General features: G+C 39.0%; 1 protein-coding gene across 15 annotated transcripts in view; it reads left to right on the plus strand.

Annotated features, from left to right (window-relative positions):
• Window positions 1–23,771, plus strand: part of MSANTD2 (Myb/SANT DNA binding domain containing 2) — a 31,815-nt gene extending 8,044 nt beyond the window's left edge. The window contains exons 1-5 of one of the 15 annotated variants that reach the window (XM_038535804.1): window positions 12,398–13,577; window positions 16,129–16,212; window positions 16,285–16,384; window positions 17,962–18,022; window positions 22,221–23,771. In XM_038535804.1, the coding sequence (XP_038391732.1) occupies window positions 16,309–16,384; window positions 17,962–18,022; window positions 22,221–23,073 (990 nt within the window). In that variant the 5' untranslated portion in view covers window positions 12,398–13,577; window positions 16,129–16,212; window positions 16,285–16,308 and the 3' untranslated portion in view covers window positions 23,074–23,771. Of the gene's footprint in view, window positions 1–8,174; window positions 8,252–12,277; window positions 12,368–12,397; window positions 13,578–16,128; window positions 16,385–17,961; window positions 18,023–22,220 lie in introns of those variants that run through there. The other 14 variants (XM_038535806.1, XM_038535801.1, XM_038535805.1 and 11 more) reach the window with 14 other exon arrangements.
• The last annotated feature ends 178 nt before the right edge of the window (window positions 23,772–23,949 follow it).

Below are 23,949 nucleotides of genomic sequence, written 5' to 3' on the forward strand. Positions count from 1 at the left end.
TAGATTGTAGTTGTGCAGATATCTATTATATATTTCATTCTTTTTAAAGATTTTATTTATTTATTCATGAGAGACACACAGAGAAAGAGAGAGGCTGAGACAGAGGGAGAAGCAGGCTCCATGCAAGGAGCCCGACGGACCTGATCCCGGATCCCCAGGATCACACCCTGGGCTGCAGGCGGCGCTAAACCGCTTCGCCACCGGGGCTGCCCTATATATTTCATTCTTATATAGAAAAACCAGAGCAGTGCATCTTTTTTTTTTTTTTTTTAAGATTTTATTTATTTACTCATGAGAGACACACACACACACACACACAGAGAGAGAGAGAGAGAGAGAGAGAGGTAGAGACATAGGCAGAGGGAGAAGTAGGCTCCATGCAGGGAGCCCGATGTGGGACTCGATCCCGGGACTCCAGGATCATACCCTGAGCCAAAGGCAGATGGGGGTGCCCGCTCCCACTGGTACTGGGCAGCTGGCTTACTCCTTGGGGACTGGCAGCTCAGGGTCACATTGGTCCCCATGCAGGGCACGCCCAGGAGGCGACAGGAGGGAGGAGTTGGAGGAACTAGAGCAGGGAGATGGGTTAAAAACTCAAACCCAAGGGAAAATAGACCCCTGCCATCCCCACCCCCAAAATGTTCCCTGTACCCCCCTCCTCCAACCTCAACACTCTGCCATTTGGGAGAGAGACCTGCCTGTCCCTCCCTCCCCCCATGGGGAAGGTTTGCAAAGTGTACTTCACACTCACCCAGCACACTGAGTTCTAAGTTTTGCTGCCATGGCTCCTATTTTTGCCTTCATGGTCTTGCACATTCACAGAGCAGCGGTAGGACCCAGAGTCTTTCTCCCGGAGGCCCTGCAGCCGCAGGGACACATTCTGGGAGGGCATGGAGTAGACCAGGGATACCCTAGATTTGCTTGATGTGGCCCTACTGATGTACGCCAACACCTGGTGGGGAGCACAACGCCTCCCCATTATTCCGTGTGTGCCCTGTGCCCACAGGCTCAGCTGACCCGCCTCCCCCACGCTGGCAGTCTTCAAGTGCTCCTCCCTGTACTCATCCCTCTACCCTGTACCAGCTCCTCATTCACCTGCTGTCTCTCTAGCCTCCCTCTCTCTGCCCCTGGGTCCTCTTCCCACAACAGTTCTTGACCCCCTATGCTTTGTCTCTTCATCTCCCATTTGGCATGTTTAGAAAGGTGGTCATAACCTACTAAAATTGATTTCCCAACCCACTAATGGGCCCTAACCTGCAGTTAGATAAAAGATTAGAAGATATTGGTGTGAGATCAAGGTTTTTAAGTCATTGTGTTCTTTTAGATTTAAGGTGTCAGAACTTCAGAAATATCATAATTTGGAACAGGTTGTATCCCAGGCATTCTGGTGAAATGTTTTATACTATGTAGTTCTAGATAGCCTGAGCCTAGGGTTTGAGAGAAGAAGGTGGAAGGAGATGGGAAGTGATAAGAAATGAGATTGGAGACATAAACAAGAGGTGAGATGATGAACCAAGGAGTTTAGACTTTACCCTAATCATCAAAGAGCTGTAAGATGGAGAGTGGACATGGTTAGTGTTAGGTTTTAGTACTGGCTGTGATGTGGAAATGAGTTGGAAAGGATGAGACTTAGAAGCGCAAAGACCATTCAGAGGCTTCTTGCAGTAAGCTTGACAAGAAGTGCGATGAAAACAAGACAGTAGATTTCAGATATACCCAAATCAGAGGGGTTGATTGGGGAATCTGAAAATTCTAATCTGTAGGGTTTGATAGATCTTAACCGGTCACAGCTTCTACCCACTTACACAGGATTCTTTGTTGCAGTCCTCAAAGATTGTCACAGTGCTTCGTAACCTCAGTTTTTAGAGTTGGTTCTAGAACCCATCTAAAACACCATTTTAGCACAGTCCTGTTACCTCTAGGATGTACTCTGGAGTCTCTTGGATTCTGATCTCTATGATTTTCAGAAGTAATGATACTGCCTTTTTATTTTTTCCTCTTTTCTAACATTACCAAAGGGCAAGGACTAAAGTCACGTCTCCAATTTCAGATGTTAATTGTCATACAGGCACTCTGAAGTATGTTCATGTCAGATAGAATAGCAATTTCCCCCCCTTTATGAAGGTCACATCTGTGTATCAAAAAGGTTTCAAAATAGGAAAAATGTCAAAAACAAAGACCAGTACCACAAAGAGCTTTAGTTTTAAACGATTGTTAGGGTTGCTGTGATTATTAGGTACTCTCTAATCTTATTTCTGTTGTGGGGCCCATGCAGTGTGTTTGTCTGCCTGATATTGACCATTGCAAAAACTTTATTCAGTGTTCAGAATGAGTGCTTAATGAATCTGTGCCTGGTATGCATATGTTATAAATTATCTGGAGTTTGTAATCTATACGGAGTCTTCCCCCTACTGTTCTGAATCACTGGAAAATGTCTGCATATTGGAAAAAAGGCATGTATTTAAGTCTGTTTTAATTCTTAACTTATTGTAGTTGAGAGTCCTTGAGCCAGTGGAAAAACTTTTTTTTTTTCTCTCGGCACTAATCAAGTGAGTTTTATCTTGTCACTTAGCGGGATGTATTGTTATTCCTTAGTAAAATACAAACCTGTGTTTATTCTCAGACTTTAGGAATAACAGCCATCATTTTATTTTTATATATGTGTTCTTGGCTATATTCATAAATTACATATTTTGAGCTACCAAGTAATACTTCATTCTATACAAATTGATGCAGTAGAATGGAAGTTATTTACTTAGATATGTTTTCTAGTTGCATTTTCTCAGCCTGTGTAAGTCTATTTTGTTGTAATAGCCTGAAGTTTTGAAACTCACTATATTGTTTCTCTAATATCTACCTTCAGATTTCTTCATTTATTTGAATAAGTCAATTATGTTTGTAATTGATACTAATAAAACCAGAATAAAGTTCATATCTTCAAAAACTGCTTTTATTATTATTATTTTAAATTTACAGATACTTTCTCTAAATGGAAGGAGCTGGTTTATGATTTAGAAAGAAGAGTGTGATAGGTCAAAAAGAATCTTAACCTTATATTTGATCTCTCAATTACCATATAAAATGTTAGGGAATTTTTATTCATTCATTCATTCATTCATTCATTCATTCGTTTAGTAAAAAATCCGGTGAGCTGCTTCTGCATGCCAGGCACTGATTTAGGTGCTAGAAATACAAAATCGAAAAAAAACAAACAAACCCTCCCTTCAAAGAGCTTACATTCTAATAGAAACCAATATGATATTTTAAATATGCAATTCAAAACAAATAGCACAAAAGAAAGAAGGCCACTCAAATATGATATTAATAGATATCAGTCTTATTGACCTTATAACATTTGAGCTCTTTATTTTTTCCCTTAAGTAAGCTCCCCATCCAACATGGGGCTTGAACTCACTGAGATCTGGAGTCACATGCTCTGCTGACCACCAAGCCAGCCAGGCGCCCGGGAATGTTTGAGCTCTTATCTTTCATTGTATGTTAGCCATAGAGGTTCAGTTTGCCTTTTCTTTATTAACAAGAGTTACATGATTTTATATTATACCTTTTTATTGTGATATGTCCACTCAGGTCACTGAGGTTTGCCCCATCAAGCAGCAAAGTGCAACATTGTTAATATTCATTCAGTCATTAGATAATGAGCACCCCTGTTTAGTCTTCAGCATAATCAGGTAATGTCCCTTCTCTCTTTTGCGATTAGGAGACATGGTTAATAGTTGGACTTTGAGGGATCAGAGTCGTGCCTGTTCTAGAACAGTATAAAATAATATTTCCTTTGTAAACCACATTACAGAATTAAGAAAAATCAGTGGGGAAGTTTTAACTTCATGGTAGCATGATTAATTACATACCTATGACATGTTATTTTTCAAGAAGTGGTGAAACTGATTTTTTTTTTTAAGATTTATTTATTTATTTGAGGAAGGGGGCAGGGAAGTGGCAGAGGGAGAGAATAGTCAAGCAGGCTCCCACTGAACATGGAGCCGAAAGTGGGGTGAGATCAGGACCTGAGCCAAATCCAAGAATTGGACGCTTAACTGACTGAGCCACCCAGGAGCCCCATGATTTTAATTCCAGTAAATTTCCATGCGCCAAAACAGGAATGAGAGATCCACATGCTTTTTTCCCCTATCGAACTCAAGGAAAATTTATGGGTCATCCATACTTACTATTTGATTCATGCTGTTCGTCTGCCTACTGGTTCTCATATGCAGGTTGCCCAATGAGTGAGGCCTATTCCTGTGGTTAGTTAGGATTCCTTTTCTCCCCTTTTCTTTATATGTCAGTGTTAGTCACCATATTCTTGCCAAGACTACAGACCTTTGAAAATAGTTAAATGATTGGCCTTTATATATAAAGAGGAAATACAAGCAAAAAGTTAAAGGAGCTATACTAGTATAATCAGGTGTTTCTGAAACTTGAAAAATCTGAAGCATGCTTATACAACAATGTTACTTAATATGTAACAAACCTAAATCTAGGTATAACATTTACAGATCTCCTTTGTAATCAAAAATAACTTTAAATTACTTTTACATACCAATAAAACTAAAAATGAGAAAATCAAGCTAGCAATCCTTTAACATCAGATGAGGTGGTTTAGTTGAAACTTACTTCCAGACAAAATTCTGATACTAACTGCTACAGTTTGTTGTTCCTGCCATGTGCTTTGTGATAAAATTTTGGGGCTTTCTTTACTTAAACTAACCTTTATTTATAAGTGGTCTCCATGTGGTATGACTGTCATTTTTGTTATAATGAACATTTACTGAGTACAAGCTATTAGGTAGACACGGTTTTAAGTGCTCTGTTTGCATTTTTCATTGAACACTCACAACAAATCTATGATGGAGGTACTGTTATTAGCCCCACCAAACAGATGGAGAAATTGAGGCACAGTGAGATTAATTCATTTAATGTCACAGAGCTAGCAGGTGGTGAAGTTAGACTGAGCAGTCTATCTCCATGCTCTTAACCACTTGTTTCTGTTCCCCCTTTATGAATCATCAGCCCACCTTTTATAAATGTTAACAATGGAAGTAAGTTTTTGGCAACAGTGTGATCATAAACAATCAAATGCAATAGCCAAAACACATAGCAACACAGATGGATGTTATTATGCTCATACATGTTACTTATCACGGAAGGAAAACAGAAGTTTTCAAATCCTTGCAGATAATTCATGGTGTCCTGAGATTATAAGCACAGTGAAAAAGATCTGATTTGGAAGTCTCAAGAAAGACAACAGGTGTTGAAACATAAATAAGGCTTTTATTGTTAAAGACTCAGTTTGCTCAAATCTTTATAGAAATGATGATATTTATTGAACTACCAACTTCTCTTAAAGGAAGTAAGTTTGAACTGCAGAAGGATTTAAAGGTAGAATTACTTTTTGGCAGTAAAAGCAGGTAAGGATGTGGCTTACCGAAAAGAGGCCATGGAATGTCCATTACCTAAGCTGCCATCGTTCACCTAATATGTAAATGGTTTACTCTTCTTAGAGATGATGAGGATGAGATGGGCTGTTTGTAATATATAATGTAAATGTGCCCCCCCAAAGTATATATGCATATGAAGAAAGCTAAAAACAAAATAAATAGGAGAGTGCAGGGAGTAACCCACATGAATATGGTTACTTCTGCTAAATATTAAAATGAGCTCTGAAAAAATAAAATAAAATGAGCTCTGTATAAACATCCTGGCAATTATGGCAAAAAGGTAAACACCATGACTTTCTATACTTTTCAATGTCTACCGAAGAGGGGAACACCAGATCTTAGCTTTGAAACCGAAATTTATGTTAACGAGGTTCTGATAGTGACCTTGGATAAGCTCTTACCTTTCCCTTAGTTCACGATTTAGTTAAATAAGGATATATCACAAATCTTTCATATACATGGGATACACTCTCCAGACCCCTCCAGGAATAAGATGCTAATCTGCCCGCCCCCACACCTGGACAAATAACTGGCCAGGGCTTCCAGTTGAATTCCTGGAAGGAAGTTCCCTTAGCCCAAGGGAGCTACCTCTCCCAAGGTTAGACTCCCTCTCCAGGGGCAGCCTGAATCCAGTGGCTGGTCAGTGCTGAAATTCAACATACAGCCAGCCACCTTGCCCCAGTTCAGGACAACTCTGAAGGGTCATCCCTGGTTGCCACATGTCACTTTGGGTTAGCCAAGGCCTCTGTTGCAGCCGTATCTTATTTCAACTTTGTCTGCCCAACCCTATTCCGGTCAGTCTCTTAGAGGTGTTTTCAAGAGCCTTCCTCAGTGAGCCTGCTGCACGGACTCCGCAGGCTATTTCCTAGGACCCTCTCTTTTAGCAGTAAAAATTAGGAATAATAAATATAAACTGCTTAGTTCAAATCTCAGCACACAGTAGGCACTGAGAGAAGTGGTAGTTACGGTTTTTACCTTCATTGCACAGGACATTGAGCCACATATGGAAAATGTTTGATTTTTGTAGACTACATTTTTCATATGGCCATTGCTTTTAGCAATCCTCATAAAGGTAAGAATAAAATATAAAAATACAGCCAAATGAGCTATAAAAAGTGTTTATGATTACCTGAATTTCTTTCTAACAACTTCCTATATAAGTTCAGGTTGCCCAAGGACAGATGCATAAACTTAAAACATGCTTATTTTCAGGTTTTTCATGGGATATCTGTCAGCATATGAAGATGTGTTCTTTTCATGCATTTATGATCTGTAGTTTATACCATGTAAATGCAAAAAACCCACTATTTTTTGAAGTACTGTTGACTTTTGAACAACATAAGGGTTAAGGACACCTAACAGTCAAAAATCTGGTTATAACTTTTGACTCCCCTAAAACTTAACTACTAATAACCTGCTGTTGACTGGAAGACTTACTGATGATATGAGCAATTAACATATTTTTTGTGTTATATGTATTATATATTGTATTCTTAAAATAAGCTAGAGAAAAGAATGGTAAGACAATCATAAAGGAAAATATATTTACAGTAATGTAATTGAAAAAATTCACGTGTAAGTGGACCCTTGTAGTTCAAATTTGTGTTGTTCAAGGGTCAACTTTAATTCAATATTTACCCCCTTTTTTGTTTTTTAATATTTTATTTCTTTATTCATGACAGACGCACAGAGAGAGGCAGAGACACAGGCAGACAGAGAAGCAGGCCCCATGCAGGGAGCCTGATGTGGGACTCTATCCCAGGACTCCAGGATAACGCCCCGGGCTGAAGGCAGGCGCTAAACCACTGAGCCACCCAAGGATCCCCAGTATTTACCCTTTTTAAAACAATTGACTGAATCTCGTCCCAGATTCAGTCAGGACTAATGCTTGTACCCAGATACCTTGATGGAGGATTTCTAATAACCTTATTTCTTCCATGATTTTGTCTAGATGTCACAACCAAAGATGTAAAATTTACTAATGGAAAGAATTTGTATTATAGATTATCTTTGCATAATAGATGGTAGTTTTTAGTTAGAAAAGAACTACAAAACTTTCATGGTTCACATGAAAGGAATGAGGTGGCCATTGGGGGAGGCGAACTGCTTTGCACCATTTCCCTTCTAAACACTGGTCTCATTGCTGGTAGAAAGTACCCTTTGTTTGGGGAGCAGGACAGCATTGTAATGGTAAAGCTGTGTGAGGTATTTTTGTAATGTGTGTGCACGTGTGTGTGTTTGCATGTGTAGTTTTTAATTGTTAGACATGGTTGATTATGGACCAATTAGTGTGCAGTGTGGGATGTTGGTGTGGGAGGCCTTTACAGATGAATGATTCTCCCCTACTATCCTAGAAATATTTTAGATAATTCTCTTGAGTGTTTAGTTCTCACATATTAATAGAAGTTAACATTTTAAATATCATCTGAATACCACTTTGAGGTGATGCCCCCGGGTGTGAATTACTAAGAAAAAGACTTAACAGAGATGCTAATGTAGTAACTTCAGAAGTGATGTAGGAGGTCAGATGAAAATAACCTAATCCAGGTTAATTCTTTGCCAAACAACTGATTTTTCCCCCATTTGGATGCCGAAGAAGTTCTAGGCAAATAGTGGTATGTGACTGTCTTGACTCTTAACTATCTGTTGCTGCTTGTGTCTGAAATAGTTAAGCAGTTCGGTAAGCCCTAATATTTTGACCTGTCTTGTTCTAAATAGAGAAGCATTTGAGGATTTCACGCCTAGAAGGATTCTTGTATCCCAGAGAAGCCCTTAAACATGACTACACTTACTAGGTATGGCTTGTACAGTGTTGCCACCAATAGGAGATATTGTATGAGCACCCTTATGATTTACCAATGGTATAGGGTTAAAAACTTTATGGTCATATGAATATAGTTTCTTGAGCAATGGAAGATGTTTGTTTTTGACAATTGGTATTATCCTCCTTGAGGGTTTTTCTGCATAGTCTGAATGGATAGGACCCTCACCTGCTAGCATGGAGGAACTAGGAAACTTAGAAGAGTTGATACTCAGAATCAAAATTTCCTGCATTATTTGTTCTACGCAAGACTCTCTCCCTCATGAAGACAGTACTTTTATAGACACAAAAGTGAGTCATTCATAGCCAGATTTGGAATGCGGTGTGAGCTGATAAAATCAATCCTGGACAGTTCCCTACAGAGACTGGGGCTCCAGCGAGGTAAGATCTCTTGGTTTCTGGTGGTCGTTCTTCCGTTTGACCCAATCAGAATCCAGGGAACAGTTGAGTCTTTTTTCCTTTTCTATCTTTGACAGAATTCTACTTTATATCCTTGAATATTATATTATATAATTTGTAAGGCATAAGTAATAATAATATTTGGACAGAGTGACAGAGCTCTCTTTGGTGAGTGACCCCACCCAAGGAAAAATATAAACCAGAATGGTAGATATTTTTAAAATAGCCCTTGCCCTCTGCAGTTATTCCTTTTGTTACAGAGGGAGTTTGCTTTGCTAATTATAGCTGTATTTGTGTTTCATACCCTTTTTTGCTCCTGCTTTTTTCAAGTAGGAGCCTTACCTACCTTGGAGTTATCGATTCTATAAAGATAATAGACCATAGTGGTTATACAGGGAGTTTCCTGTTTTCTTCGCCAGGAAAAAAATAATCCTGCTAGTGGTTTACAATGTAGAAATTACCCTAATTCATTTACCTAATAAATATATATACACACATAAATATATAGCTCTTATGTGATAGGCAGTATTCTGGGCTCAGGGAAACTGTGAACTAGGCAGACATAATTCCTACCTCACAGAGTTTATGATCTAGGGGAATATTCTCTTAGGGAACATTCACATTATGTGAGTGGCATTTGGGACTTTTTTTTTTTTTTTTTTGGCCAAATCCCTTTTGAAGGACTACCTATTTGTCTTGGGTCCTTGGCTCATTTGTCAAGTGAGGAAGGTGAACTAACATAATCTGAGGTTCTTTTCCATTCAAAATGCCCATAATATTTTGGAAGCTGAAACCTTGCTCTTTGCTCTTGGAGCTTTTGGCAGCTCCATTCACCCACGAGATTATCCCGCAAGGATGGTGATATACAGATAATAAATAGTATCAGGTGCTCCAGTGAGTTAAGGACAAAGTTTGAGGGTAATTTTCTTAGTAATTAAGACATCGATGACCATGATATGAATGATTTCAGCAGAATGATATATCAGACTTAGTCCCCTTGGGTTAAGGACTAATTAGTGTAGACATTGCCTATTCCTTTGAGACCTTTTGGTCTTTAGAAAGTATTAAAATGGGAAGATGCTAAAGCTTAGCCATTGTGGCTACTAAGGAAAGTAGTCAAGACTTTCTTTCCTATACTTGTTTCTAGATGGTGAATTTCCCTGTTGTAAGTTGTTACCTTATGTAGTTTATCTAGCATCTGTATTGGTAAGTGAATCAGATAATGAATGATCATATATTATGTGATTCAATTGGAACAGATAATTGGCATAATTTATGAATCATTTAATATTGCCTGATTGCCACTTCAGAAAAAAGATTTCCTCCCTAGCAGGTGGGGAAAAAGTGCTATATTTTTGTGATAAGTAAATTGATATCCTTATATGTTTTTACTGCTAGAAATCGTTTCTTTCAAAAAGCAGGAGATTTTGACTAATTTACCTCCTGAAGGAAATATTAATGCTGCCTTATCTAAATGAACAGGATACGGAGCAAACTGATTAAATTGTACTTAAACTGGTTGTCCCAATTTTTAGAATCTCTTATAAAACCTGATACACAAATTAAGTCTGCCTTGTTTTAGGACTTCCAACTAATACCTGATGTATTTTATGGAAGAAACAACAACATGGTATAGAGCAGTTTCTGAACGTGAGGTTCTTGTATGGGCTTTTCAGAGAGTTGTGTTCCCCTTAAAATTGTATAGAACAGTTTTATATGTGTGTTTTTCTGGGAAGGGGATCCATGACCCAAAAAAGTTAAGAACCTCTATTCTGGAGAGGAAAAAGAAAAAGAAAATTTAAGAAAAAAAATATCTTTCACTTGCCAAAACCTCCCCTGTAGCGCTAAGGACTGGGGGAGTGTGAAACAAGTGCTATATTTTTGGTTTTGGTTTTGATTTGTTGGGATTTAGAGTTGCTTGGTTTTAAAGGATTTAGGTGCCTGGCAAATCAGTTTGCCAGATTTTGATATATTGGAGAACCTAAGAAAATAGGTAGTAAAACTTCTGCTGGCCCCAGATGGATTGTGCCTCCAGTGACTTCCTAATCATTAGTCACAGCTCTGTGTAATATACACACATATGCAGTGATATATGCTGTACTCATAATATCCCTCTTACTGTGTGCAGAAATGTGTTTACTTACTCATGTCTCCTCTTTCAGGTTTTTAAAAATTTTCCACCTTTTGTGCTCACAGTAAGAAACTAAAGCTAGCTAAAGAAATTTTGACTCTCTCTACAAGATATTGCAATAAATTCAGTGATTTTGTTGTTGTTGTTGTTGCCTCATTAACTAAGAGCAACTAGTTGTAACAGTTACAATAAAGCAATAAATTATTTAAGAATTTATTTACTTATTTGAGAGAGAGAGAATGTGAGTACAAGTTGGGAGAGGCCCAGAAGGAGAAGCAGGCTCCCCGCTGAGCCGAAAGCCTGATGTGGGGCTCAATCCCAGGAGATCATGACCTGAGCCAAAGGCAAACGCTTAACCAACTGAGCCACCCAGGTTCTCCAAAAGCAGTAACTTTATTGTATTTATTATTTTTAAAATTATTTATTTATTTATTTACTTATTTATTTATTTATAACAGAGAGAGAGAGACAGAGACAGACAGAGACATAGGCTCCCTATGTCTGGGGACATAGGAATCAGGGGAGCCTGATTCAGGACTTGATCCCAGGACCAGATGCTCAACCACTGAGAGACCCAGGTGCCCCTAAAGCAGTAACTTTAAAGGAAGAAAGAAGATAGATATATTTCACAAAGACTTTTTTGCTACAAAATACACATCTTAGGCTGAGGTGTTGTTTTTAACACTTTTATAAACAATTAGTCATTGGAGATTTGCCCCCAGGATAATTTCCCCTATCTCTTGTGAAATATGTGATTTTTAAGACTTGGACTGTAAATAAGTATATTCTTTATGTAATCATTGGGGTTAAAAAAGTCTCAAATTTATATTTAGTTGCCAGAGGGTTAAGATCAACTATGTAATCCATTCCTAGGATGTCCAATTTGACAACTGCCTTTGAAAATCTGTTTCACTGCTTGTTTTTTCTTATAACATTGTTTCCTGCTATAATAACTAAGCTGTCCTGCCCTGCAGTTTGACTTTATTTTTCATCTGACATCTTAGACTGATCATGCCAGTGTTTTCTAAACAACACATTTATGTAGTTATTAAGCCTTATTTCCGTTCCTCATTATATAGACCCTGCCCCACCTGCAGTCAGTTCTATGAGAACAGGGGTTTTGTCATGGTGATTATCTTATGATTATATGCAATGGGGCAAATTTTGAGAAAATGATTGAGCCAGTAGCAGAATTGGTTGGCATATGCCCATACGATTTATTTCATTTGCTTCCCTGCTTTGCTACACCAGGGAAGGATTCAATTCCTTCTACTTCCTGAAAGTCAACGAGGGATTGGAGGACACTGAAATGGAAGAGACCTTGTTTTTACCACTCCCCCCTCCAGTAGCTTATATAATGTCAGGAAGGGCTTTGATGAAACCACTGGCCCTGCTGATAGATCTTATTTTCCAAGCCTTTCATTATTTTATTTACCCTTTTCTGAACTCTACAATTTCCCTCTCTTGTAGCTGGTTCGATGCCCAGAACTGAATGCTGTGCTCCAGCTGTGGCCTCACCGATGCTGAATAGAGAGGAAGAGCCACCTTCATAGCTTACATGTGATTCCTCTGCTTATACAACCCAATACTGGATTTACTTACTTTGGCAAGATAGCTGCATTGTGCACTGTATTTAATGTTACGTGTACTGTAACCTTGGGTCTCTCTCTGCATTGCTGCCGTTAAATCCCCAATCCTGCCAATCTAAGACTCCTGCCTTTGTTTACCTGCTCCCCTCCCCCCCAGACCCTCCCCCCCCTTACATTCATCCACAATGAATGTCATCTTTATTCTCTCATTTCCTTTCACTCCAATCTTACACTTTGATAAAACTTTTGCTCTGTCTATAAATTATCAGTTGTCAGCCACCTGATTTTCCTCCCTGCTTTGGTAATGGGACAACCTTTAGTCTTCTCTCTGGTGCTTTTCCTGTCGGAATCATTAAACACTTGGCATTTTTTCCAAATCGGTTCCCTACGAACTCCTCTGATTTGACCGCCTGATCTAGTTGTTACCTATGCTTTAGTTCTTCTTTCCAGATTTTCTTGACTCCTCCTGACCTCTGTCCCTCTGACTTCATTCAAGATAACAATGTTATCTCACTCCTCTTCCCCAGTGAGATTGTAAGATTGATTTACCATGGAAATTTCTAGCCAATAAGGATAATATTATTCTTTGCAATTGTGAATAGACTAGTCTTTAATAATTTTAAGCAGATTCTTTCCCCGTTCTCTGCCCCCCCACCAAGATCTTAATTAAAAAAATAAGTGCTAGACGTTAAATTACTGCACATTTCTAAGACAAATGAGGTAAAGAAAGAAGGAAGGGAAGTAAGGTATTTGTGTTGAGTAGGAAATGGCCTTCCAAGTAGGCTAAACTGAGATTCTTGTTGGGTTTGGCATGGCTGTCTGAAATGGGAGGTGAGACTTTGTTTTTCCTAGATTCTGGAGCGTTCTCTTAATCTCAGATTTAGAGTAGGTTTTTAAGTTGGCTTATTTAGGACTGTTGACACAGACACACAGTCATTTAATTGCCTGCTTTGGTTCATCATTTAGAGCGTGGGAAGTGTAACTTTTTCTGATTGGAAGGTCTCCATATGCTCCTTTTATCCGTTTCTAAAGTCCCTGCAGTTTCACTGAATTCCAGTGTCTCCTATAGTGGTGGTCAATTTCACGTTTGAGTTCTCACTTTTTTTTTTTCTATCTTAGTTGATGTGTCCTATCCAAACAGCTTCTCCTTGGATCTGTGGATCTTTTACTGAACCCAGAAGGTACCTCTTATGTGTATTTATGTCTTAAGAGAGTTAAATCAATTTGGAAATCCTTTCAACAGGATTTCAATATAGTGAATTCCTATCATACAGATTTAGGAATTACTAAACATTTGTCTTCCAGGCTCCTGATAGATATTTTACATATCAGCACATTACACTATCAAAGTGTATTACAAAAGTACACGATGAAAGAGGAGGCAAGATCTTTTAGCCTTTTTTGATGAAATATATATCATCTGACTGTTCTTCCATATCTAAAATCATTAGATATTGGTAGTTTCCTCATTCACAATTACATAAGCCAATTAAAATTTCAAGCTCAATTTGGTGGTTTCAAAGAAAGTAAATCTTTTTTGTGGTTTCCCACCATGTATATTGTCAGAGATTGGTGGCTTTGTTTATGCCTGTATCCCATCCTGATAACCGTGGCACCTTTCTTCAAAGGAACATCAGTTTTATTTCTTGACTTCTGAAATAACCCTTAGTGACAGATCTGACTGGGCTCTTTGGTGTGCTGCATGCTTTTCTCTAGGCAGCCAGTCAGAAGTGAGCAGTGGCATCTCCATTTATGGCCTTGGAAGGGTGAAAGGGACACGGCCGGGACTCTCCATGTACGGTCCTTGGAGCAGTTGAAAAGAGTGGTTGGGATGTTCTTGGAGGCAGCAACTAGACATTGTGAGATAAAAATAAATTGGCAGGAGATGTTTGCAATTCAAATTCCAATCCCTGCAAGGAGGGCAGAGGGCACTGGGAAAGGAGAATATATAGAAAGTCAAATGAGATCTGCTGCAGGCATATGTCTCCTTCCATTGGAAGGGTTGCCCTGAGACACATTTCCCAAGTTCATGTCTGATTTTTTTCTAGAAAGTTTTGTGTTATGTAGTTGTAACTATGTTTTACAAAGGCAAAGAGGGAACACTTTTTTTTTTTAAGAGTGCATTAATCAGAAATCTCAGTTCTTTAAGGCATCATTTGAGGCACCAGAAGAGTTCTCTAGAAAGGGAGAAAGGCAGGTGCTTATGCAGGGGGTAGACTGGCTGGTTTTTCAGATGGGGTAACTACATCACGGCTGTGTTTATGTCTGAGGAAGATCATCCTATGTGTCATGCTTTTATTATTCCTTTTGCCCATCTGGATTTCTGTTCTCAGGGGACAGATCTGCAAAGTATTTGACAGTGTCTTCTTGTCGTTTGTCAACTGTGATTTGTAGATATGGAACTTTCACGGAGGCTCTGTAAAGATTATTAAGAGTTGGTTTAGTTTGGTGAGAATATGTGATATATTGGCTTATGGAAAGTGGAAAGTAATCTCACTGTTAGGAGAAACTTACAGTCTGGCTAGTGCATATAAATTAAGTCTGAGGTGAGCTGGTTTTGCACAGTTGAGTTAGAAAATATTTGGGAGCCATCAAGGAGAAAAGGTCTTGTCTCTCAAGAAAACTGAGTGAAATCCAGTCAAGTAGAAGGGAGATTAGAAGGAGCAAGAGGAGCAGAGATGATAGACACTGGGTAGCACTAACTAAATTTGGATGCCAGGACTAAGTCCATGATTTATCCTTTAAAATATCATGTAAGACAGAATTAAGATCTACCATTAATTAACAAAACTGGGCAAATGATCAGAAGTACTCATTAGAAGACCAAGATGAAAATGGAAGGGTTGTGCAAGATAATAAAATCATCCAGGTTTTCTCTGTGGACTCAAGTAGTGATTTTTATTTGTTGTGTGGCACAAGGCAGAGGAAGAAATGAAATGATACCCCTCCACCTCACTCCCCCCCCCCCAACAAAAAAGGAAATTATTGGCCTCCTTTGTTGGTTTGTTTAGCTGGCAGTTTGAGTTGATAGAATGGATGAGTATTGGCTGATCTTTTGCTGTAGGAAGTAGTGTGTTGTTTCTTAATGGTTGATGTTTGAGACTAGGGATCTGTAGCATAATTGATTTGACTTCCTTCAAATTTTAGCAACTTCCCTAAAGACAGAGTAAGTTAGTAAGGACTACAGACTTTGTAAGTAATATGTTTTACTAGCTGATTCATTGAGGCATTGTTTTTTACTCTGTTTTCCTTCTTAAGCGTAAGGAAGGTTATATTCTTTGCTTTGGGAAATTCTTCTTTCTGTCCTCCCTTCCCTCACTTTTTCCAAATTCTGGGCACAATAGCAGCTCTTTCTCTTCTGTGGCAGGTGTGCATCCTATTGGCTGGCTGGTATTTCTTGTTTTCTTTTTCTTTTTTTTTTTCTTATTCTTTTTAAGGGGGGAGTGGGGGTATAAAAATATGTGTATGGGGTACATGCAATAATGTTGTAATGTTTCTTGTTGTTAAATGGATGATTAATTGCAAAATAATTGTTTGAATTATAACCTGTTTGAGTAAATGCTAAATTAGTTTTTTTTTCTAATATAATAATGAATTTGAAATCTAGCATTCCTGTAACAATGTGTCTTTGTTTGTCTGTCTGTGTCTGTCTCATAGTAATTAATATCTGTGGTCCGTACCTGGAAGAGGAAGTACAGCTTTAAAGGAATAACAAAAGACTTTGTGTCTTAGACCCTTCGCAGGTGTTACAGTCGGGTGAAAGAACATGGTGTTGGGAAAAGAAAGAGCAGTTACACATTTGAACAGTTGGAACAGGTGTTTGGTCAGGGAGGATGGGATGCTCAGCCCTGCCAGCCTGTACTTATTAACAGTAGTGGCTTGTACCAGGAGCTGGAGTCAGATGGCAGCACTATGGAGGAGTATCCACAGGAGGACTGGGGAAACCACAGTCAGGATCTCCATGGTTATCCAACAGATCAGGAATTGGGTAAGAAAGCCAATATATATGATGCTTAACTAATGTGTGTGTGTGTGTGTGTGTGTGTGTGTGTGTGTGTGTGTGTACACCTTTATATATGCACCAGGTACTTAGTATCTGTCATTTCTTCTGGTACCGTTCCCATTGTCAGCATCAGGCACACAGCCAGCCTTACTTGGGGGCAATTTGGTCATCGTTGGTTTAGCCCTAAATTGCCAACAGGTGCTTGGTGTTGGTCATTTGGATTTGGGTACCAGCAAAAGTCCTAAAGACACAGAATTCCTAATCAGTGGCAGGTGGAATCCTAAGCAGTTTAAAATATCCTGCATATCCTTGGTTCTAAGACCGCTGCCAAGAATGTTAACTCTTGGTTCAGCTGCTCATGAGTATCTTTTCCTTCCATTATTCCAAATACTTTTCTCTTTATGATTTGGAAAAGGTCCCCAGCCAGACTTGAGTCTGAACAAAACAAAAGAAAACAAAACAAAAAAAGGAAGAGAAGCCTCATTTTATCTTGAAAAGAGCTGCTTTTGAATTTTGTCAGTGATTATACTCCTTCACAATTCATGAAGGATCCCATCCAAGCAGTAGCTGGAAGTATTTAGACTTAGCATTAAAGATGGAAAACAAAACTCCTGGCCGTCAAGTCCAAACTGGGGTGGTCTAATATTTGTTGGTTTTTTTTGCAACAAACGCTCCAGTTTGGATTTTCATACTTTGGAAGTCCGAATCCAGTTTCTGCTGCAGCCACTGTGCTTTGATAGCAAGTTATGTGATGAGTGTTCACTTCTAAGTAAATGTTTCGACTCCTCAGTGAGTTGCTCAGGCAACCTCCAAGGAACTATAAGTAGGATTGGCACTCTAAATGTGCTTTCCTAGCTTAAGATAAAAATCCATAGGCACCATTTCATAGAATTCCTGATGATAAATGCTAATTGAAAAGAAAAAGGATTAAATGCTAATATCTCCTACAAATGCTATTAAAAAAAATCTCTCAATATTGGAAGGGAGAGAAGAAAGAGGCTATAAAACTGTAAGAGTAACGCAATGTAAAGATTGGGAGAATAGAAAGGGCTGATGCCAAGTGATGGCTGCCTTTTAATTTCTAAGATAATAAGGTCTAAATTGCTTTGGCTTCCCATTACAGGGGAGTTTTGCCCTAAAGAGTTAAGTCACCCAAACCTTAGGGAAAAATAATGTCCAGAGTATATTGATCATGATACTGGGGCGAAAATTGCTCTGTAAAACCTACACAGAAAATCTAAATAGAAGAGAATCGTTTTTCATTCTCGTTCCTTTAAAAATCATGTTTGCAGTGAAATTAAGCTTTAAGCTCCTAGCTAGCAATCCACTGGTGACCTTGAAGAATTTTATACTTGTAGAGCTGGTTTCTGATCTTGCATATAAATGTATGCATCTCATTATAAAAGAGTTATATTTATAAATCTGGCATTGGACAGGGTTTGACACTACAATTACAGCCTTGCATTGGAAAGTATGGGATGAACAGTCAATACAGTTACTTCTCTGCCTAAATGTATGCTACTTAGAAAAATATAATTTGTTTCAAAAACCTTGCTTTTCAGATGAAATACCTGTCACAAAGAGAACATTAAAAATAAAACAAGAGTCTTCTGAAGAAGCACAGTAAGTAGATGCTTCTTTCTACAAAGTGTATTTACCTAAATTTAATGACTGTTGGGAAGACCTAGAAAGTCACTGCTGTCATTAGGCACGTATGGAAAGTAACTGCCGTACCACTGAGGGAGCAAGTGTACTCACTGCTTCTCATCCTCTTAGCTTACATTTGCTAGTATTTAATCTAAAATGTTGAGGATTTTGTATACAACGTAAAGAAATAAATGTATTACACAAAAATAAATGTGTTGATGGTGCTTCCCTGTATGCAGATGTAGATATGTAGGTGTTTAATTATAGCACAAAAATGGCCCTGAGTTTAGCTGGGGTTGGGTGAGGTGACAGGAGGGCCAGAGGGGCACTTACATTTCCTTATGATATTACATTTTGGGGATCAAAAATCAAGCTCGTAGGTAGCCTTTTTATACATTTGGAAAAGAAAGTAGTTGCCAGAAGAAAGATGAAGTCTGGGGCTAGACTCCTTCCACTGGCTAGCTACTTCACCTGATCCTCCTCCCTCAGCAGTATCTCTTCTGTAAGGATAGCACAGGTGTCTGGGTTTCAGTGATACTATGTTTGTGGTTCTTTTCAATAACTTTAAGGAAATTATTCCTTAACTTTAAGGAAGTCCCTGATTAAATGTATGAAACAAATATATTAAAAGATGAATTTATGGGAAAAGTAGAGGAACACCATTTTTTTTCCCACCTGGTCACCTGGAAGCATTGATAGCACCCCCTTTTTTTTTCTTTCTGTATTTCATTCCACATATGTGATCTTGATGTTTGAGGGATATGGTGGGAAAAAAGGAGAACAGGCAAGGTGGTATGATAAGCAACAAGCAATATGAAAAGGAAACTGTGGTTTTCACTGAGCAAAACACCACCACCACCTGCTTTGCGAATGCTACTGTCTTCAGAGTATCTGTGGGACCAGAGTACCAGTTGCTCCCATATCTGGGGAGAGGGTGAAAGTTTAGGGATCCAGGATTATTCCTTAAAATTATAACCACTCCCTACCCCTCAAAAAAGAAGTTTATGACTCAAGTCAGTAGGTTTTACTGAGGCCATCTCTTGTTAGGAAATGGGTCTGTTTTCAAATTGTGACATCAGAATGTCCCAAAGGAAGGGAAACTTTGATGAATATTTTTAAAGATGCATTATTACTAGTCCCTACCTTCAAACCCCTAGTCCCCAAAAAGGCCATTGTCTCTCCTTCACTAAAACATCCCACTCGTCCTTTCACTACCACTTCGTTTCACTACAGGGGAGGCCCAGTTGATGTGAACTCAGACCTCACAGAATTAGTGTCACCTTCAAACCATCTGCACTTTTCCTGTGGTTGGAACTTTAGAAATCAGGAACTAAAATAGACAGTTCTCTAGAGCCATTTAAATAACTGGGTCTCATTTTCACTGTGCTCCATAGTTTTGAAAATGTGATGAGTCTTAGGCCCAGGGATCTTCAGGTTGGCATCAGAGCAGCAGGGCAAGACACTGACAGGTTCCATAGAAATAGACAGCTTTGCTCTCCAGGTTCTAGCTCACATGGTGAGAGATTTTTGTGGTTCTTATTAGGCCATTTATTTTCCAGTGCAAGTTTCTTCAGAACTGTTCCTTATTGATTATTTAGGGCTAGGAGAGTGCTGAGTAAAATAATTCCATCTGGGCATTGGATTTTTTTTCCCCTCTAAGTATAGGTGGGATTAGCCTGAGCTAGTGGACATAGCCTGTAGTTAAAAGATACCATCCTTCATCCATAAAGAAGAGTCACCTAATCTCATTTAGCCAATGTTTATTTGTCAAGTGCCTACTTTATGTCAGGCATTGTGATATATCAGTGAGCAGAACAGATGAAAATCTCTGCCGTCCATCTCAAGTCCTTAGCCTAGTCCTTGTGATCAGTGTAGCATTTCAAAAGAGGATGAGGAAGCAGGGTGGCTACGAAAGAGAGCTTTTCTTTAAAGCATTCATGCAGAAGCACGGTCCTATATCTTCACCTCATGAACACCAAGCTAAACATTAGCAATCAACTGAGTGCCTTTGTGTACTCTGAGAAGAAAAACAGTTCTCCAGAAATGCAGTGATTTCATCTTGATGGCCACTCCAAAGCTTGAGAACTTTCATAACAAACTAAAGAGTGGAAGAGGAGTCTAGGGCAGTCTTTGGCTCCAAGCAGCAGCAGATAACAAAATCTTAGCGTCTTGTCATCTTACAAAGAAAGCCAAAGAGTGTTAAGAGGACAGATTGAAAATGACTATGTGGAAGCTTCCCCCAGTTTGTTCCCCAAACTCTTCCCCTAGAGGATACAAGGATTTATGTTTTGTTTTTTTTAAAGATTTTATTTATTTATTGGAGAGAGGGAGAGAGAGTGCAAGAGAGAGAACACAAGCAGGGGGAGGAGGAGAGGAAGGGGAAGGAGAGGGACTGAGGCAGAGGGAGAAGTAGATTCCCCACTGAGCAGGAAGCCCAATGCGGGGCTCAATCCCAGGACCCTGAGATCATGACCTGAGCCAAAGGCAGATGCTTAACCAGCTGAGCCACCCAGGCACCCCCAAGATGCAAGGATCTTAATATGAAACTTTGAAGCATCTATCTCCTTCCAAGAACCTGTTAGCAACGATATACCTCTTGTCTCTTGCCTACATTTGATTGTACATAAGGGTGGTCGTTGAATATTTTTGTAACTCAAACCTGTAACGATAAAACTGTAAGAGACTGTTGCTAGGTTAATATTTAACAGACTTCAGTCTTTCAATATCAAAGTTTTGCCATACCTGAGAAACAAACTTGTAATTACATATCCCCTCATATATAGCACATGAGTTATCATGAAGTATCAGTTAGAATTATGAGTTAAGCAGCATGTGAAACAAGAACTTCCCAGCATGTTTTCCCTGTTACTATCCAAATCAAAATTATTTCTATACTTTTGTTCCACTTTAGAAAATATTTTCTAGGGGCTCCTGGGTGGCTCAGTGGTTGAGCATCTTCCTTTGGCTCAGGTCATGATCCCAGAGTCCTGGGATCGAGTCCCATATCAGGCTCCTGCGGGGGAAAAGAGCCTGTTTCTCCCTCTGCCTATGTCTCTGCCTCTCGTGTGTGTGTCTCACGAATAACTAAATAAAATCTTAAAAACAAATTTTTTTTCTAGAGTAGTCTCCATTCATTCATTTTTCCCTTTTAAATCCTAAGCTTGATGTAGACCTTTTCCATCTGAATTCTCAGATCTTGATTCTGTGCTTAACTGACCATTCTTCTAAATTTGGGAGTAGTAATGAATTTCAGACAAATAGAAGAAAATACCATTTTGTTTCTGCATCAGGTCATTAGTCATAATCTATTGTACATTTCCTACAGGAAGCATGAATGGGTCAAAATAACTGAACTCTTAAGAATTTACAGATTAGAAATTAAGTTATTCATTACTTTAAGTAATAGTGGATAGTTTTTTAAATACAACATCCTTCATCTGCTTTTGGTACTTAGGTCTGAAGGCCATCATATGCATTGTAATAGCCACTTTATAAGTCAGTAAGAGAAAGATAGATACCATACGATTTCACTGTATACAACTTGAGAAGCAAAAAAAACAAGCAAAGGGAGAAGAGAGAGAGAGACCAAGCAAGAAACAGACTCTAACTATAGAGAACACACTGATGACTCCCAGAGGGGAGTGGGGGTGGGGGGTAGGAAATGGGGGATGGAGATTAAGCAGGGCTCTTGTCGTGAGGAGCGCTGGCTGTTGTATGGAAGTGTTAAACCATATTGTACACCGGACACTAATATAACACTGTATATTAACTATACTGGAATTAATAAATTAAAAAAATTTTAAATTCTAAATCCTTGGGTTTCTGAAATCTTAGGGTCTTACATATCAATAGTTACTAAGTTTAATACAGCCAGACTATAGAAGTAATGGTAAGCAGCTTATCAATAATTCCTAGAAACTTCCTAGGAAAGAGTATTTCTCAGATTTTAATGCTGTGTTTATCTAGACCTGCACTGTCCAATAGGGTAGCCACTATTTAACCGTAATTTCCAGTTATGACTAAAAATCTCCTGTGTCACTCACACTGGTCACATTTTAAGTGCTAATGGCTACTATATCGGATGGCACAGATCTAGAACATTTGCATCAATGCAGAAAGTTCTGTTGGACCGTGCTGATCCCTGAGGAATTTGACTTTGTATTTCTCTTTCTAGGAAGAGAGACATCATGCAAAACATTGTACAGATTTTGGAATCAGTACAATTGAAATGGGAACTATTTCAGAGCTGGACAGACTTTTCAAGGCTTCATCTTTCTAATAAACTGGCCATTTTTGGAATTGGTTATAACACCCGTTGGAAAGAGGACATCCGTTATCATTATGCTGAGATCAGCTCCCAGGTGCCCCTTGGCAAGCGACTCCGGGAGTACTTCAACTCCGAGAAGCCCGAGGGACGAATCATTATGACCCGTGTGCAGAAAATGAACTGGAAAAATGTTTACTACAAATTCTTAGAGATCACCATTAGTGAGGCTAGATGCCTGGAGCTGCACATGGAAATTGACTGGATACCCATTGCCCATTCCAAACCAACTGGTGGGAACGTGGTTCAATATTTATTACCAGGAGGCATTCCCAAAAGTCCAGGCCTTTATGCCATTGGCTACGAAGAATGTATTGAGAGGCCCCCTTCACCGCACTTGGAGCGACGTCCTCTGGACCCAGGAAAGGAGGGCCGGGTTGACTTGGAGACCCTCTCAGCGCAAGCCTCATTACAGGTGGAAATCGAACCCACCCGAATAATCTATTGCTACCTCGGGATTGCTGAGGTCAGGACTCTCCAGCAATGCTTATTTTTACATTTCCAGGCAAATGCCAAAACCTTCAGCAAAGATTGGGTTGGTATTAATGGGTTTTTATCTCAGAACTGTATCGTGGATCCCGGAATTTCCCCCAAATCCATCTATATCAAATTTGTAGAAGTAGAGAGGGATTTTCTTTCCGCTGGCTCTTTAGTCGAGTGCCTGGAAAAAGCCATTGGGTACCCCTTAAAATTTAACAACTGAATGTCATCCTTCATAAGGATTTGGGCTCTTACCTCCCTCTTCTCTACTCACTTGGCATTACTCAGACTGCCTCTCATCCAGATGCTGCCATCAGGCTCTTCATGGGAACTCTTACCACCATTGGGCCAGTACAACTTCTACAGAATCATACTAGACTTTGGGCAGAAAAAAAAAAAAAAAAAAACAGACCTCACCTGAAAATGCTCATTTTGAGCAAGCAAGATATACAGCGAACTTGCATGGTGGGTTAGCTGTTTTCTTTTTTAAAAACAAAAAACAATTTTTAAATGGATTTTAGAGCCCTGATATAAACAAATGTAGGTACATTCCATATTGGACAAAACTTATACTTTGAGTTTCATATGAAATTGAAAAATTGTATTTTTTTCACAATGTTTCATTTTTACACATCTCTATGTCTCTATATAAGTATTATTTACAACCCTGAATAAATAAGCAATAGATAATGGCAAGTTAAATCTTGAGTCACAGTAAATAAGACTGTTTTTCAATATCACCCTTAGCTACGATTGTATATAATTTAGAGTCTCATTTTTTTCACCACCCAAGTGTTTTGCTATTCCCAATCAGTGTTGCCTGCAAAGACCTTTGTTTCTGTGATGTACCAACTTTACGGTTGTGTTGCCATTTAAACTTTTTAAGAAAAAAAATATTAAAGTAATTCTTGACCTCTTGGAGTACTAGTTGAACTTTTTGTAGCAGGGTATAGTCTCACTGGCACTGGGGACTGTGCTCTGACTTTTCTGCTGAGAATGTACAGAACAAAGGGAGTAGGATATCTTCACTTACTCTCTGTACCCCGCTGACCAATATCATTATTTCTTGTCAGAGTACCAAAGTCACTGGACATTTCAT

Source organism: Canis lupus, chromosome 5 (assembly GCF_011100685.1).
Source record: "Canis lupus familiaris isolate Mischka breed German Shepherd chromosome 5, alternate assembly UU_Cfam_GSD_1.0, whole genome shotgun sequence".
Lineage (NCBI taxonomy): Eukaryota > Metazoa > Chordata > Mammalia > Carnivora > Canidae > Canis > Canis lupus.